Source organism: Trematomus bernacchii, unplaced genomic scaffold (genome assembly GCF_902827165.1).
Source record: "Trematomus bernacchii unplaced genomic scaffold, fTreBer1.1, whole genome shotgun sequence".
Taxonomy (NCBI): domain Eukaryota; kingdom Metazoa; phylum Chordata; class Actinopteri; order Perciformes; family Nototheniidae; genus Trematomus; species Trematomus bernacchii.
Window position 1 is genome coordinate 14,086,611 of NW_022987739.1, and position 15,511 is coordinate 14,102,121.

The window sequence follows — 15,511 nt, forward strand, 5'->3', positions numbered from 1 at the left end:
TCTTTAATTACTTATCAATAGTGGAAATTTGTATTGACAAGGGCCTGTCCGGAGGGGACCTTTGTAGTTGTCAGTTATCTCAAAGGAAGGCCCCCCTCTAACACCAACCGGATCGATCGGCATGCCAAACACAATTGAGAGGCCTTCAGGGGCGCCGGTGATAGTCCGGGAGCATGTGGGCCGAGGAGCGGAGGGCTGAGGGTTCTTCATCGGGGGGGATCGATAGGGCCGGCTGGCCTTTGACCTGGGGGAGGCCGGGGGAGCGGGCGGCGGGTCACTCGCTCCTCTTAAGCCCCAGGATCACGCTGTGAGGCCTGACACTGGCTATGACACACTCAGGGCTTAGAGTGACATTGACCCGGCTGCAAACACACCAAGTACACACAGAAGAAACCTCAAAAACACACACAACTGGCGCTGGTACAGAGAGCAGAGTTTAGACAGGAGGATCATTTTAAAAACCAGTCAGATAATGTTGTTCTGAATTGACTGTGAGATATAAACTAGACTTCATCAAGGAATTATTAACTTCCAATTAGCTTCTTATGATCTCCGGCCCCTGGGAGCCCTGCTACAGCAGGAGATCAATATGAAGGACTGAGGGAAGATCAGTCTCTTAATTGGAGAGAGTGCTATAGATTAAAGACGGAGAGACAGGGGGACAGGCAGCTGCGGGGGTCCCGAGGGTCAAGGGCACCCACAGTGGGCCGGACTGAGGTGTTAGGGGTGAGCTTGGACCAACAGACCCTGACCTGTTTAAGCCTTCGTCTTTCTCAGCACCACCTTTAAGACCCAGTTATAATACGAACGGTTTAAACAGAGATTTAGGATTGAGCTTCATCCAAACTGAGGAGGAACGAGGTGACAGGAAAAAGGAGACAAGCCAAGTGCAGAAGGGTGAGAACATTTAAAGGGTAAATATATGCACAAATACTGGTGTTGCTTGAGAAACAGAAAACCCTTTTCTGAATTTGATGCCTCCCATTCCTCTTTTTTGTATTATGACTAACCTATTTACCCTTTTTGACAAGTTCTCATTCAATGAGAAATGTACAGCGCTTCCATTAAGTTAATTAAGCATGCAACAGATTGAGAAACTTTTCTTAAAATAACTACTAAAACTCTGAAAAAGTTAGACAAATAATCCGTTAGTGGCCGACAATTAATCGGCAACCATTTTGATAAGGATAACAAAAGCAGAAATGGACACCTGCAGGTTCGAGCGGCATTTGCTGCTTTTCTTTGACCTATGTGATAGTAAGAGAATTATCTTGAGTTTGGAGCGGACTTTCAGTATATAAAGACATCTGAATATAACACTTTAGAATCTGGGAAATTGTGACATTTGTATTTAATTTTAGACAAGATGATTTATCAGGCAAATAGTTGGAAATAAATCAAGAAAAATAGAAAAATAAAATAGTCATTCGTTTCGAGATGAAAGGTCTATAGTCCAAATAAAAAGGTCAGCTTTGAGTCCCAGGTGACGTCTTCAAATGTCCAAAAAGCAAACATTTCATATTAATAGAAGACTAAGAAGGCAAGCAGCACATGAGGAACCAGAATGAAAGCTGTAGCCAGGAAACTTCTGGCATTTTTTGCTCAGTTGAATGATTTAAGGATTAATCAATTATCAAAAGAGTTGTAGGTTTATTTTCTGTTGATCTACCAATCAATTAATGGACTAATTGTTTTGGTCTGCAGGCGGTAAGACGTTTGTTTGCTCCTGCTCTCACTGAGATAATGCAGCTCTTCATCTCTCAGCATGGGGTCAGTTTAGGAGGCCCCGGCCTGCAGATTCCCCCCTCGTGACCCCCGCTAGTTAAAAGGTGATCACGGGGGAGAGAGAAAGAGAGGCGCTGATCGAATTTGATAATGAAGACGACCCCTCTAAGCTGCTTTGCTCCACATGTTCAAAATCTCTGCAACACTCGATAAACACTAGGAAGCCCCCCTCCCCTGTCACTGGAACATTGTGTAGGTATTGATCCCTAACTGGCTCTTTTAATACCTGGGGTCTGTGGCCCGGCCGGGGGAAATACATACTGACATGTGACGGGAGGAGCTTAACAGGCAAACACACCGAAGAAAAGATGGGCCTCTCGGTTTAGCATTTCTCTCCCATTTTTTCTCAATTTACACATCTGCTGAAGAAAGGAGAATTACAGCCACTGCACCTGCTGTTAGAAAAAGGGACATATAGACCACAAGAGACCCGGCACTGTACCGAGAAATAGCTGTCACACTGTCAAAAACTATTTGTGCAGCAGGTGGAGGAAGGATTCAGATCTTTTACTGAAGCCTAAAAGTAGTAAATACAACTGTTTAGAATATACTCAACAAGTAAAGGTTCTACAACAAAGGTGTAATCAGAAAGATATACACTAAGTAATTTGAGAGCACTTTATTACTCAGAAACAGTTATTGTTCTGACCATAAGGCTTTGAACTCTTCAAAATAACTTCCTAAAGAAACATGATCAGCATTTTAGTGGACTTCCCAGCAAGAAAAGTGAAACCCCTATTTTGATGTAGTTTGATGAAACACATGATTGATACCTGTTGTGTCTTAAACATCCAAAGAAGAGTCATGACTTGTGTCTTTTCAGAATTATAACAAAGATAACCACAATTAGTTTGTATCAAATCCAGTTATTTAAAATGTCACTAAAATCTCCAGAAGATAACTGTAAGACTGTAAATCAATAACAAACGAACTTTCGAAGTGAGAAAATGTAAAACAGAAAGCAGATCTGTCTGTATTGTTTAACTTAACATCTTTATTGTATTGTATGTTTTATATGAACTGTTCACTTAGCTTTTCCTCAGTTAGTTGTACATTTTAACAACTCATATTTCAAATAAAAATAATTAAACTAAGTTCAATTAACTCCAAACACCAGGGGAAATTACATTAGTTTGAACCATCTTTACATTATTTACAGTGTGTACATGCCATGGGTTTTTTAATCTGCAACTGATAAACTGATCACGTTTTGTACGTAAAATCTTACTGCGTCAGATAACCAGTACTGTCAGGTAAATGAGGTGCTTTCAAAAAAGTCATTTTATTTGGAAGTGTAGTGGAGAAGAAATATAGCGTGACAGAAAATGGAAATATTTGTAATAAATTACAAACGTGTGCAGTACTGGAGAACATCTACTAGCTGTTGATGCAAAGACAGGGCAACATCTTCTTTTAACTAATATCTTTTAATAGAAAAAGATAAACAACACAAATACAAAAGGAAACGTAGCGTATTTACAGCACTCGAGTATTTTTTTCAGTCATTTTCAACATAAAACAGCACAGGTTAGCTGGTACTCGCTAAATGAAAGAAAAGTGTCTGCAGTTAATAACCCACGTCTAATTCAACAACACTGAATCTAATGTATGTGTTTATGGAGGAATAAGTTTATACCTGCTGTCACAATGATTCCCGTGGCTTTGTTTCATGCAGTGCACATGACTGAGAATATAGCATGGATGTAATTCGCCAACTATACCACATAGGTAGTAAGCAGAGATTTTACACTTCTGCTGAGAGTTTATATTATCAAGTATTATAGGATTCAGAGCCATCCAACAGAATGAGCTTGATAAACAAAAAAGTTGTGAGTAACAAGTGCATTTACATAGCAATGTTGGACAGACCCAGACATGAACGCACTTAAGTGTAACCAAGAACAGGTAACATGTAATTCATTAAGTGAATGTTTTTATAACACAAATGAGGTACTCATAGACTTGGGCCCTATACAAAAAGAGCATTTCTATAGTGCAATTTAGGCTGAAGATAGCCTGGCATAATATTATATTTACCATTTTTGTTCGGCGGACAATGCCCTGGCATTTTCAGGTGTTCTTTTAAGGAAAACGTTTTATTAATTAATGATTTGAGGCCTTAAAAGAGACATGGCTCAAAATAAAACAGAAATACATTTCAATTAACATTATTTAGAAAAAGAAATACAAATAAGCAAATAAACACTGTTAATTTGGGCTCCTATTGCTTTGAAAAGGGACTGGCAGTTCTCTTATTCAGTACGATAAGCAGCAACAACAAACTTTAAACTGTGTTGAAAGACCCCCCCCCCCCCCGACACTCTGACCTCTCCGAGAGCAGGTGCAGGACTCCTGGACTCTCCGCTTCCCCGACACCGACATGAAGGCAGGAAGTGGAACTGAGGAACGTGGAGCAGAGGGGTCAAAGGTCATCTTTTGACCTTGGCATCCTCCTTGATCCTCCACAGCATCAGCTCCAAGCAGGCTGACGCATCTTCACTGGAGTCGTGGCCGTTAACTGGAAACACATCAAACAATATTAGCATTTTTTTTTTTTTAAAGATTGATTTGGTCAAACAGTGCCATTATTGTAGAGAACCGCAATGCGGCAAATGGTCTCGGGCCGGATTAAAACCCGGGTCCTGATGGGTCGCCAGCTCTACCAATTGAGCCATATGACGTTTGGCGGCCCCTGTGGTAACCGCAGGTATGATTTTGGATTTTTGATGCTTGTGATTTTTCCTGGGAATGTTGCCACAGACACCAGTTAGTCATACTGCTAATTTAAGGGCTTTGGTCAGGGGGCCATTGGCTCAATCACCATTTAATTACCTAATTTGAAGATGAAGTGGCTAATCAGAAATGTATGCAGAGGAAAAGTCAAGAGTTCATGAGAGAATCCGGAGAGACCTAACACTGATTTCCCTGGCATATAGAGGGGTAGAAATGGCAACACAATTGCTTCTCTAGGAATCTTTGACTCTGAAACTGTGTTAATTAGTCCAAAAAAGATTTTAATGTCGAAGCAGGAACATAGTGACAGAGAAACAAGACATTTCAAAGGCTTTGAGGTGTTTCAGCAAACAGGACCAAAAATGGGTTTTAACACTGTCGACCCGTGTGTGACATCTGCTGGTGAAAAGGATGCAGTGCACCTACAGTTTAGTGGGCTGCACTGCATAAATATCAGCACCAGAAATAAGAAAAAGTAATTAAATACAGCCAGGGGTCTTACATTATTTGAGCCCCGGCCACTCAATTGAGAAAACTCTATTTGAATTTCATTTACTAAGGTTTATTAAAAATGTTTTGTTGAGTCCAAAGGTGTTTCGGGGATTTTTTCTGTGAAATCTTAATACATTTTTATCTTGGTAGCTGCCGATGATGCACATTACACATTGGGCTGCACAAATAAGCCAATGATCTCCGTCTTTTTTTTAAGTCTTGAACACGCCTGTCTCCGCAGAGAGGCAAATGTTGTGAAAACAATGTTTTCTGCAGGGGGCTAACAGGCCAAACAGCATTGCCTCATGTCTTTGTGTCATTTTACAGTCAGTAGAGTTAGGAAGAATTATTTGTTTTGTTTACTCTTTTTTAAAGTGCAGTGTCAACTAACATGTCCAAATTGCATATCTTCACAATAAACCAGTGTTCTTGTTTATTACATTTCTTTGTGTGTTATACTTTTAAAAAGTGGAGGGGACAAAAATAGCTTTTTCAAAAAGTGGTGGGGACATGTCCCCAGCGTCCCCAGCGCAAATGACACCTATGCTGTTAGGCATATTAATTTAATAAAATAACAGGTATAAGGTGTTTGCAGTGGACAAAAAGATATCTCCACATAAAAGTGAATGCATACTAAAACATGGTAATAAGAAACTTCTGTGTTTTTTTCCCACCGTTGTCCTGGATGATGCGTTTGAGGTGGTCGGCCATGAGGTTCCTCAGGGCTCGTTTGAAGGGTGCACCGAGGCGGTGAGGGAACACAATGGCCGTGTCTACTACTGTACTGTGGATCAGCTGCAAGCAAGAGAGACAGAAAGAGACGTTAGAGCAAGAGTTTCCCTTTTATTTCAGCCCAGGCTCAACAGCAGAAAATCATGATCTCAGCCTGGAAACAAAAACAATAACGACACCGAGTCTCCCTTTAAAGCAAGAATGTTTTAGAGCTACCTCCCGATTGTACTTGAATATCCCTGTTCTGCTCTGCCGCTAACATTATGGCTGATTTAATCAATTATGAAGTAAAACCTTGAATTTCAACTTTTGCCATTTCACAGGAGAGTAGGATCTATACCTGACTTCTGTTATTTCTTTAGTTAAGTTAATGATCAAATATTGAAAGAATCTTTACTTGTTTACATGCCCACATTTTGTCCTCTTTTTATTTGCTCACATAAATTCATGCCATACTCTTAATCAGTTAGGAAAGTTTGTAATCCTTGTTGACGTTTTTTATTTAAGATAATTAGTTATTGGGACTAACAATAAAAGTTATAAGACTAGAAAACCTGCTTTTTAAATGTTTACAAAATGAATATATGCCTCATAAGTGGTAATGTATCAATCATGCTTTATTAAATAACGGACAGTTATTCAATTTTTAAGTGAAAATTAGGGTGTGATGGAATCCAACGGATGGTGGTCACTTCTTTCTACGTCGCTAAAACATGAACAGCAGAGAGGGACAGAAACAACATTTTAGGAAAAGCTATGATTGCATTAATCATTTAAAAAAAAGGCAGCTTAATGAAGAGGCGTGCACCTTCAGAGCGAGCAGGTCGCTCTCCAGACTGTGTCCGATGAGGATGGACTCTGCACTGAACATGCTGAGCAGCACGGCCTGGACATCTCTCAGAGTGATGGTGGCGTTCTCCAAGTCCTCCTCCGTCACACCTGAAAATCTGTGAAAGACACACATATATCATTATTTTAAAACACTGCAACTGTTTCAAAGACACTTTATTTACAAATGACAATCACAAGAACTCTTTACCAGTCAAATTCAATAGCCGATGCGACCCATGCAGTGTGTAGTTGTAGGAGACAAACTCACCGTGTGTTGTAGTCGACCACTTTGGCTTCAGGTCTGACAAATGTGTCGTAGATGACTTTCATCTCAGAGTCGATGACGGTCACCCTCGTCAGATCCAGGCCGTGCCTTGTGTAACACTGTTTTGGAGGATGAAAAGAAAAGTTCACGTGGTTTTGAATAATACAAACTATATTAAAAGTTGTGGCAAAAAGGGAGATTTTTTTTTTTTAAATGTAATACTGCTGGGGAAAAAGATGATGCACTGTGTGTCTCTACAGGTCTTATTGGTATTAAACTGGCAATAAATAAATCAATTCTAAAATGAAATGCTCAATTAAGATTGCAATTTGAGCCGGTGGTGCATTTAGGTAACAGTTGTTCAGTAGGTAAATCACACTCTGTCTGACTCACCATCTCACAGTCCAAAGCGAACACTCCTCCATTTCCGTCTGGTGGCAGAGATTTACTAAACGTTGTCACGTAGCCGTCAAATGACTCTTTACGCCCGTCCTGAACGTGTTGCTGTAGGAATATGAAATGTCTTAAGTCTGGGGAAATGTTTTCAAATCTGCTGAAACGTACTCAAAATCAAGAATAAGGTTATTGTAGGCATCATCCTGGCAGAGCTTGGTTGCTTGAATGCTTAGCAATGTGTCCATTTGTCTTCAGTCAAAAGACTATACTATACACTATAATTGAAAGCAAAGATAAAAACATAAAGCCTTGAAGGGGAAAGAACACTTTTTTTTCATATTTTCGATAAGCCTGAGGGATACATACAATCTTTTTCTTATAGAGAAACAAGAGATAAACATCTGTGACAGTTTAAAAAAAACATGGCTTCACTAAACTGGTAGAGCTTTGGTACTCTTCCTTAAAATTGGTAAAAAGGTACAAAAATGTCACGTAACTTTGTTCAATTATATGTTTCAGAGCAGTTTACCTTACAAAATGCCCCATTGTATGTCTACATTAGCCATCTAAAGCCATGACAGCCCAACTCAATTCTTAACATGCAAAGAAAGTAAAACAATTGCTGTTGACTTTAAGGAATGATACCTTGCAAACTTGGCAACCTGGAGCACCGACACCTGCAGCGCAGCAGCTGTAGTTTGTCTCCCAGCCTCCAGAGACTGAAGGAGGAGAGGGAAAGAATGAGTCAGACAGAGGTACATAACAGTAGATGAAAAGAGGTGGTGAGTTAGATAAGAAAAAAAAAAGACCACATTTGACTTCCATAATATTGATCTTTATACAAGATTTACACAAAATAAATGCATACAAATGTACCTTTGTGTCTGCGCAGTCGCCCCCAGTGAAAGCAACACTCCTCTTTCCGTACACAGTTGCCGTGGGCATTGATCTTATACTCGGCTCCGCATCGACAGCATATCTTGTTGAAGGCTGGAAACACATTACAGGGTTAATTAAGAGTAAATCGTTGCTAGACCACTTGTTTTGATGTCATTTAGTATGGATCATTAGTAGAGAATGCACCAATTGAGGTTTTACAATACAGTTCTTTTGCTGTTTATAATTTTCTTTCATTTGTAAAAAAAACTATAATTGATAGCTCATTTGAAGCATATTTCTAACGTGTTTTATATTTAAACTGCATCATAATACTAAACCATTGTCTTTTAAATAACTGACATTATAGAAAACTGCACAAATTACATGGCGTTCAAGTTGTCTGAACCCAGTTTAAAGATGTTCCTCCACGGCTAATTTTGTACTTTCAAGCATTTAAAATCACTTTGTCTTCCCTTGTCACACAGTAGAACTTTTACAACGACTGCATGATGTGTCAGAGGAGAACTGGCAGGATTTTGACAGGTGCGTCTCTTTATAGGTGAGAGAGCTGTGGGGTCACTCACGGTCTGTAACAGCCTTCTTCTCTGGGAGGTTGCAGATGATGGCTTTTCCGGAAGCCTCTGGGCTTGTCCTCGGGTATCCGTTCTCCTGGAGCTGCTCCTCACTCATCAAGTACGCCTGCAGCTTCCTGTACAGTGTGACTCCTACAGTGAGACAGCAACAAGTTCAACTAATGTTACCTTTGTAAGAATATTAAAAAAGCTATATTGTACGGTCATGGAACAGACAGTTTTCTGTAAACAGGACCCTGGAGGTTCTCACATGGTTATTGGAAAAGTTTCCCTGTTACTCTGAACTCTTTCAACACTTCACAAACAACAAGAGTCTTTCAGTTGCTTCTCATTATTTTCTTCCTTTTCTCTTTCTCAATCTTTTTGATCAGGATCTGCATTTTTTTGTTGTCAAGGATGGGATCACAAGATTGAAAACAACTGAATGACATGAAGAAACATGTTCAAGAAATATGTTCAAAACTATTCTGGAGAAAGAGGCCTGAGAACAACACAATGGAAACATGTTTCTGCCTGTCATCTTTACCAGGAAAACAAATCTGACTCACCAATGAGTTTCTCTTCCTGCTGTTTACCCATCCTGTTGATGGTGAAGCTAGTTTTCGCAGCAAGACGGCCTCCGAGAAGGTCCTCGTGGGACAGAACCCTCCTGGAGTTAACTGACCCCGGGTCCTCTTCAGAAAGACACACAGAAGACATAAAGTTACCACTGATATGTTGTCTGACCACCAGATAAACCAATATTATCTGTTCAACTGCTCAAAACCATTTCCAGCTCATTATGTATGCAATTATCACAATATACTGCATTTGGCCCATTTGATCTAATCCCTAACTTACAAAAAGCATTGTGTAAACGTTGAGTCAGGACAAATACTGAATGTTATACTGGACAGGGAGTGAGGTGGCTTACTGGTGACCGCCGGTGATGGACCGGAGCTGCTCTTGCCGCGTAGCTTCTTCAGAGTGTTGACAGCTATGTTGAGGTAGATGCTCTTACTGTTGCTGCGATCATACACCAGCTTCTCCTCGTCAAGCGCCTGAAACAGTCCAAACTTGATTAAATGAAACCTTTATTGAATCTCCTTTTCATTCAAGACAGTGTGTGATTAAAGCCAATAAAGAGCCATCTTTTTTTAGGATCTCTTCAAACCTACCTATAGTTTAAAAGATGTGTTAGGTTTGACGACAGAACAGAAAACATCATACTCTGGCTGTAAATAGTGGAAAGTGATAATGCATACCATTTGGAAAGCAGCACCCTTTGGTCGGCAAAATTTGACACATTCGTCTATGAAAGTGTTGAGGTAGCGCTGCCGGACGTTGTTTGGAACTTTGGCCCCAAACTCAATGGGGATGATGGGGCGCTTCATAGAACTACTCTGAAAAAATCAAAACAGAAAGACAACATATGATGAGTAAAACACATCTTACAGATCAAGCAAATAAATCTCCCTAAAGAAGCAGCTATGACACAAAACAAATATCCAGAAAAACAACCAGCAGCATTTCATTTCGCAGCCTTTGGATACCTTCATGGTGGGGGTGTGTGCCACCCTCTTCTGCATGATGGTGGACGTGGTCTTGGTTAAGATGCCCGCGGTGGTTTGGGGCTTCACTTGATGGGTCTGGCTGGGGGATAACACTCGACTGGCAGCTGGTCTAACATCTGCAGGACCTGGTGAGACAAACACATGTGACTTTCTATTTGAAACAGTGAAAACAGATCTACTGAGAAAGGATCAAGAGAACACATGCTAGAACTAAATCCAACTACAATATACAGTAGAATAGTGGAGGTACTTGTTTTGGAGGAAGTTGTCGGTGGGAAGGTACGGTGGGCTATTCTCTTCTTCTCTCCAGAGACGCTGGGAATGGAGCTTTGTCGGGAAGCTTTCACTGAAGCAGAGAGCTGAGCGGCTTGCTGCTGCGCCATCTGCATACGCTGGTAGCAGACCGCCTGGGCTGAGAGTCTCTTGTTTGGTCGAGCAACAGGTGCGTCAGTCTGATGAAAAACACGAGCACCTTTTATAAAGAGTGACTGCTTTGGCTAAGAGACAACGTGTCATGTCTTAACAGGGCGATGATGTTCTTCTCTCGAATTGGCTCTGAAAGAATACTTATATAACACCAAAAGGACATAGCATGACGTGCACTCTAACTCCAGCCAAACTGTATTGCTGTTATTCATTTTTACCTTTCATTGTTGGTAATTTTATATGATACTAAATTAGTGTATGTGTTATAATAATGTAGAATATATTGGCCCAACATTGAGATTTCTGTGGAAATGTCAGTAAGAAAGTATGGAAAAATAAAAACTGAGTTTATGACTCTGAAAAGTCAGGTTATTCTTTGGTTTTGAAATTGAAGTTTGCCTGTTAAAAACCATACTGTGGTGTGCTGTAATGTAATGGTACAATATATGCTACCTCCTATTCATGGAATATCTGAGTATGGTAATGAAGATGTGAATGGAAATCACTTTTGATTAGTGTGATAGAGTTCTTCTTCAAGTGTTAATAACCAAACTTCTTCTTGACCAAAACTGCTTAAGGAATCTCCATTTCCTTATACTTATTTCATTGACCAAATTAGTACATTTGTACATTCCCTTTGTGATAAAGTCACACTCCTTGAAAACAATTACTTATAAAACATTGTAAAAAAACGTGTTAAACTGCTGTACCCTGTGATAAGTTCTACAACACTGGTAAACATATTGTGTGTTCACTAGTGCTAACCAAATGTTATTTCATAATTGAAAGTTTATTTTGGTGACAAGGACAGACCCTCCATCGTATGTAAGAGAGTTAAAGAAAGAAAGTGAGACGGGGAAAGAGAAGGTGGACTGTTGCACACAATGTTTCTGTAGGTTATTAATAATAACAATAATTAACCAAATATTTACGTTATGAATAAAGCTTCCAACTATTCGCTAGAGCACAAGCGTTCACGCCACCTGATGGCCTTGTGCAGTATTGTGGGACAGAAAAGTCAGGCTGAAAGAGACAAACATACACTTACTTTGGCACCAAAATGGGAGACTCTCTTCTTTTGACCGGGAAAAAGAGTGGTTAAAGTGCTCTCTGTGTCCCCTTCCTCGTCTGAATCCCTGTAGGGCTGAGAGAGGCCACAACATAGCATTAGCAAAATATAAAGATGAATGAAAATAAAAAACGGTTTGTGGTAAATGAAAAAGACAAAAGGTGCAAGTGAATGGAAAGAAATACCTGTTTAGCCTGCCTTCCCTTGTCTTCCGTCTTCACATCCTTGGATTCATTAAAGATCCGTAAACACTCCTCCATGGGATCTGAGTCAAAGTCCAGATCCTCCTGGAAACTAGAGAAGTCCATTTCAACATCGTCCACCTCGTCCTCCCCACCCTGGTCCCCTTCATCTTCAGAGGAAGAAGGCGTCATCTCTGACGCTTTTCTCTTGTTCAGGCGTCCCCTTTTCAAAGCATCTGCCGATTTCCTCACAAGCACTTCCTCCTCATCGTCGTCATAATCGTCATCATCATCATCCACTACAATTGCTTCAACCTCATCTGGACTCTCATCTCCAAACAGATCAGCGTGGCTATGAGTCGGCTGTTTCTCTTTGGGTTTTTTCCCATTTGATGAGCTGCTGTTCTGCTTCAGCCTATCTTTATTTATTGCTGAAGTCCCTTTACTGTGACTACCACTGCTCCCACCAATAGAACTGCTTTTATTCATTTTCTTTGTATCATTTTCTCTTTTACTGCTATCAAGTTTACCATTTTTCTGTTGGCGGTCCTTATACTTGTTGTATTCCTTTTCCTTCTCTGATATCTTGGGTTTTTTGCTTTCCCTTGCACCATTTTCTGTATCTTTATCCCTTTTGCAGGAATCAGTTTTGACTTTTTCCACAGCTTTGATCTTACCATCGCTTCTCATTTCCTCTTTCCCTTCCTTCTGAACTTTATTAGGTGTTTTAACCTTAATGATGTTTTTCCTATCGTCTCTTTTTTCCTGACTCTTGTTCTCCTTCTTTGCAGAGTCCTGGTTTGAGTTCTTTATTGACCCTTTGTCTTTACTGCTGCTACTGCTACTCTTACTACCAATCTTTTTGTTAGCTTCCTTTACGAGTTTTTGCACTTTCTCAGATTTGCCAATTTTCTCGTGACTAGTTTGACTAGCCACCTTCTTTTTCTCGAAACTGTCTGTTTGTATAATAAATTCCTGGACATCTGAGTCGGAGTCCTCTTTGTTCCTCTGTGTCAATGCATTTAGCATACTTTCAGTTCTCTCTTTTCTCTGCTTCCCACCAGTGATCCAAAGTGACCCACTGTTGCCTTTTCTCTGCTGGAGATTGCTAAGCGACGTGGGTCGATACTCTGTGCCGGAGCTCTCCTCCTCAGAGTCAGATATAATGTATTTTTTAGAGTCTATACTCGGCCGGGGCTTTTTGACAGCTACAACATACTCCTCGTCTGACATTTCTGATAGTTTGTGTGTCTTTCTTTGCCCCATCTTAACAGCTTGTGTTTTCTCGGGCCTTTTGCTTTTCGCTGCAATTCCTGACGAATAGTTGGACATTGGGTCATACTCCATATCTGTAGTTGGTTTTAAATTGTCCAGAGTGTATTTACACTTGGGGGACGATGTGCTGGTTGAGTACTTTGGACTATGGGGAGGAGAAGGGAGTTGGTGTGTGTTTGTCCGAGATGAAGGCTTTCTCACCAAAGCAGGAACATATTCCATAGAGTTGCTATTTTTCCCCTGGTTGTCGAAATCCAAAGTATACTTGCTGCAGCCAGGGGTGGGATTATACCCCCCTGATGTCATCTGATAACTCCCAGGGTCATAAGCCATATGTGATGGCGGTTTTTTTCTCTTAACAACATCAGACGAAGACAACTTTTTACTCTTGCTTGGTTGGTACGGTTCATCCCCAATGCGAGAGAGCTTCCTCTTCTCCCTCTCCACCTCGCTGCGGACCTCCTCAATGGCCTTGTTGACGAGGTCCAGCGCACCATCGAGGTCTCCTGAAGGAGCCGGCTCTCCATTCTTCTGCTCCTGGGGCCTCACCACTTCTGGGTTGAAGGGATCATAACCTTGTTCTGCAAAGATGCAAGACAGACAGGCTTAATAACATTGACCAAAAATAAATTAAAAAGGCCCTACTCATTAGCTTTCATGAGTTTTAACAAGGGATGCGCGGTTCTGGTCTGGTCTAATTTTTACCTTATTGATCGGCAAACACATGTCTAGGTGTATGAATCAAGAGTTAAAAATGTATGTAACAATGCTTCCCTACTTTCCACCACATCTAAAGAGCATCGTATGAAGATGGTATGAGCCAGAGAGAGTTAAATATATAACACAATTGTGCTCATATGAGATGATAATCAAGCATAGACAATTAATGTTAAAAAAAAACATAAATGTCAATAAACCTACAACTATAACATGCTCAGATAGTCTATACATTTTATAAAGAGGAGTATAGTTTTTGGGACCAAACAAAGCAGATACAGTTCCACTTTAAATTGTTTATTTGGATTAAGATAATTTTGTAGCCCAATAAACTGCACTTGATCCTTCAGTTTCGCAGAGGAGGATAACAATCTGAAGACAAACTCATCAAAAAAAGAACCTAGGTCTAACAGAAAATGTAGTGGAGTACAAGTATAAAGTATTATTAAATATATTTATCAATGAATTATTTAAAACTCAAAGTACCTAAAAGTGAAGTATGAAATGTACCTAATACAACCACTGGTATTTTTTTTTCTTAACTCTGCATCAGACCATTAGTCCCTTTGACACTTCCTTGAGTGGCCTCACTACACTTCATCTTGCACTTCACATCAGTTTACAGAAACCAGTGGGGGGGGGGTATATTAGTAAAGGTGCAATGATTCGTGGTTATTGGCACAGAAATACACTTTTACACTGTTATCAGTTCCGGCATATTTTCCAACACTGTGGTCAAGTTCTCATCGCTGCCGGCTCCGCGAAAAAAGAAGTTCAAGTAAATTCTGGATTTAGTAAAACAATACTCAGCACCTTTCTGTGCGGAGTGGAGGTCTCTTTGCTTTTTAACATCTGCCGGAGCTCCGTAGGACGCCCGTCGCTGCGAGCTGTGTCTGAAGTGACAGTACGGTCTGTTACACCCATTTTTGATGCCTTTTTCCTCGCTGTATTCTGCGTAAAACGGGCAGTCAAGCCCCCGGAAGAAGCCGGTGGATCTTAGCATTATCGCAAGACGTTGCTCTCATGCCCACGTGAACACGCTCGGTCGTGTATCTGCTCAGTTTTTGTTGTACTGAGAGAGGTGGAAGAAGAGACAGAACAATAACAATGTCCCTACGACGCCATGTTGGATTGCTCGGTGAGATGAAATCTCGCGTGAATTTACAAGTGTCGCGGTGTTTGACGTCACAGTTGGATCACAAATCAGTGAGCCAACCACAACTTAACATTTATACTATCGAGCCCAAACATTTGTACTTAACATGAGATGGCAGTTCTTTAGTTCGTATAGCAGTATTTATCAAGAGTTGACTATCTCCTTTCAACGTTAGTCATTGTCATTACTGGCCTCTTCCTAAACACTAGTTTAGTGTTTATTAAGTAAGTAGAAACACATGTGTGTGCTCCTCATTGTGAAACTAGCTCAACCAGATTTGCAAAATAAATTAGACAAGTCTTTCAACATTTTATTTCACAGGAATTCAGTAAGTAGGCTACTTGGTCTTGAAATGTCCAGTTGAAATGGCCTGGAAAGAGGAACAAAGATACATCTTGACATTTTCTGACAGATGCTGACTAGCAAG

At 40.4% G+C, this 15,511-nt stretch overlaps 1 protein-coding gene across 1 annotated transcript; it reads right to left on the bottom strand.

Annotated features, from left to right (window-relative positions):
- Positions 1 to 3,048: 3,048 nt before the first annotated feature.
- rexo1 (REX1, RNA exonuclease 1 homolog) lies at positions 3,049 to 15,068 on the bottom strand. Its single transcript, XM_034147472.1, has 16 exons — positions 14,742 to 15,068; positions 11,940 to 13,792; positions 11,734 to 11,829; positions 10,510 to 10,711; positions 10,239 to 10,384; positions 9,951 to 10,088; positions 9,620 to 9,746; positions 9,255 to 9,380; positions 8,698 to 8,838; positions 8,111 to 8,224; positions 7,880 to 7,953; positions 7,232 to 7,342; positions 6,842 to 6,957; positions 6,551 to 6,689; positions 5,685 to 5,805; positions 3,049 to 4,303 (listed from the first exon to the last, which is right to left on the bottom strand). The coding sequence occupies exons 1-16, from the start codon at positions 14,929 to 14,931 to the stop codon at positions 4,215 to 4,217; spliced, it is 3,783 nt and encodes a 1,260-aa protein (XP_034003363.1). The 5' UTR covers positions 14,932 to 15,068; the 3' UTR covers positions 3,049 to 4,214.
- Positions 15,069 to 15,511: the final 443 nt, after the last annotated feature.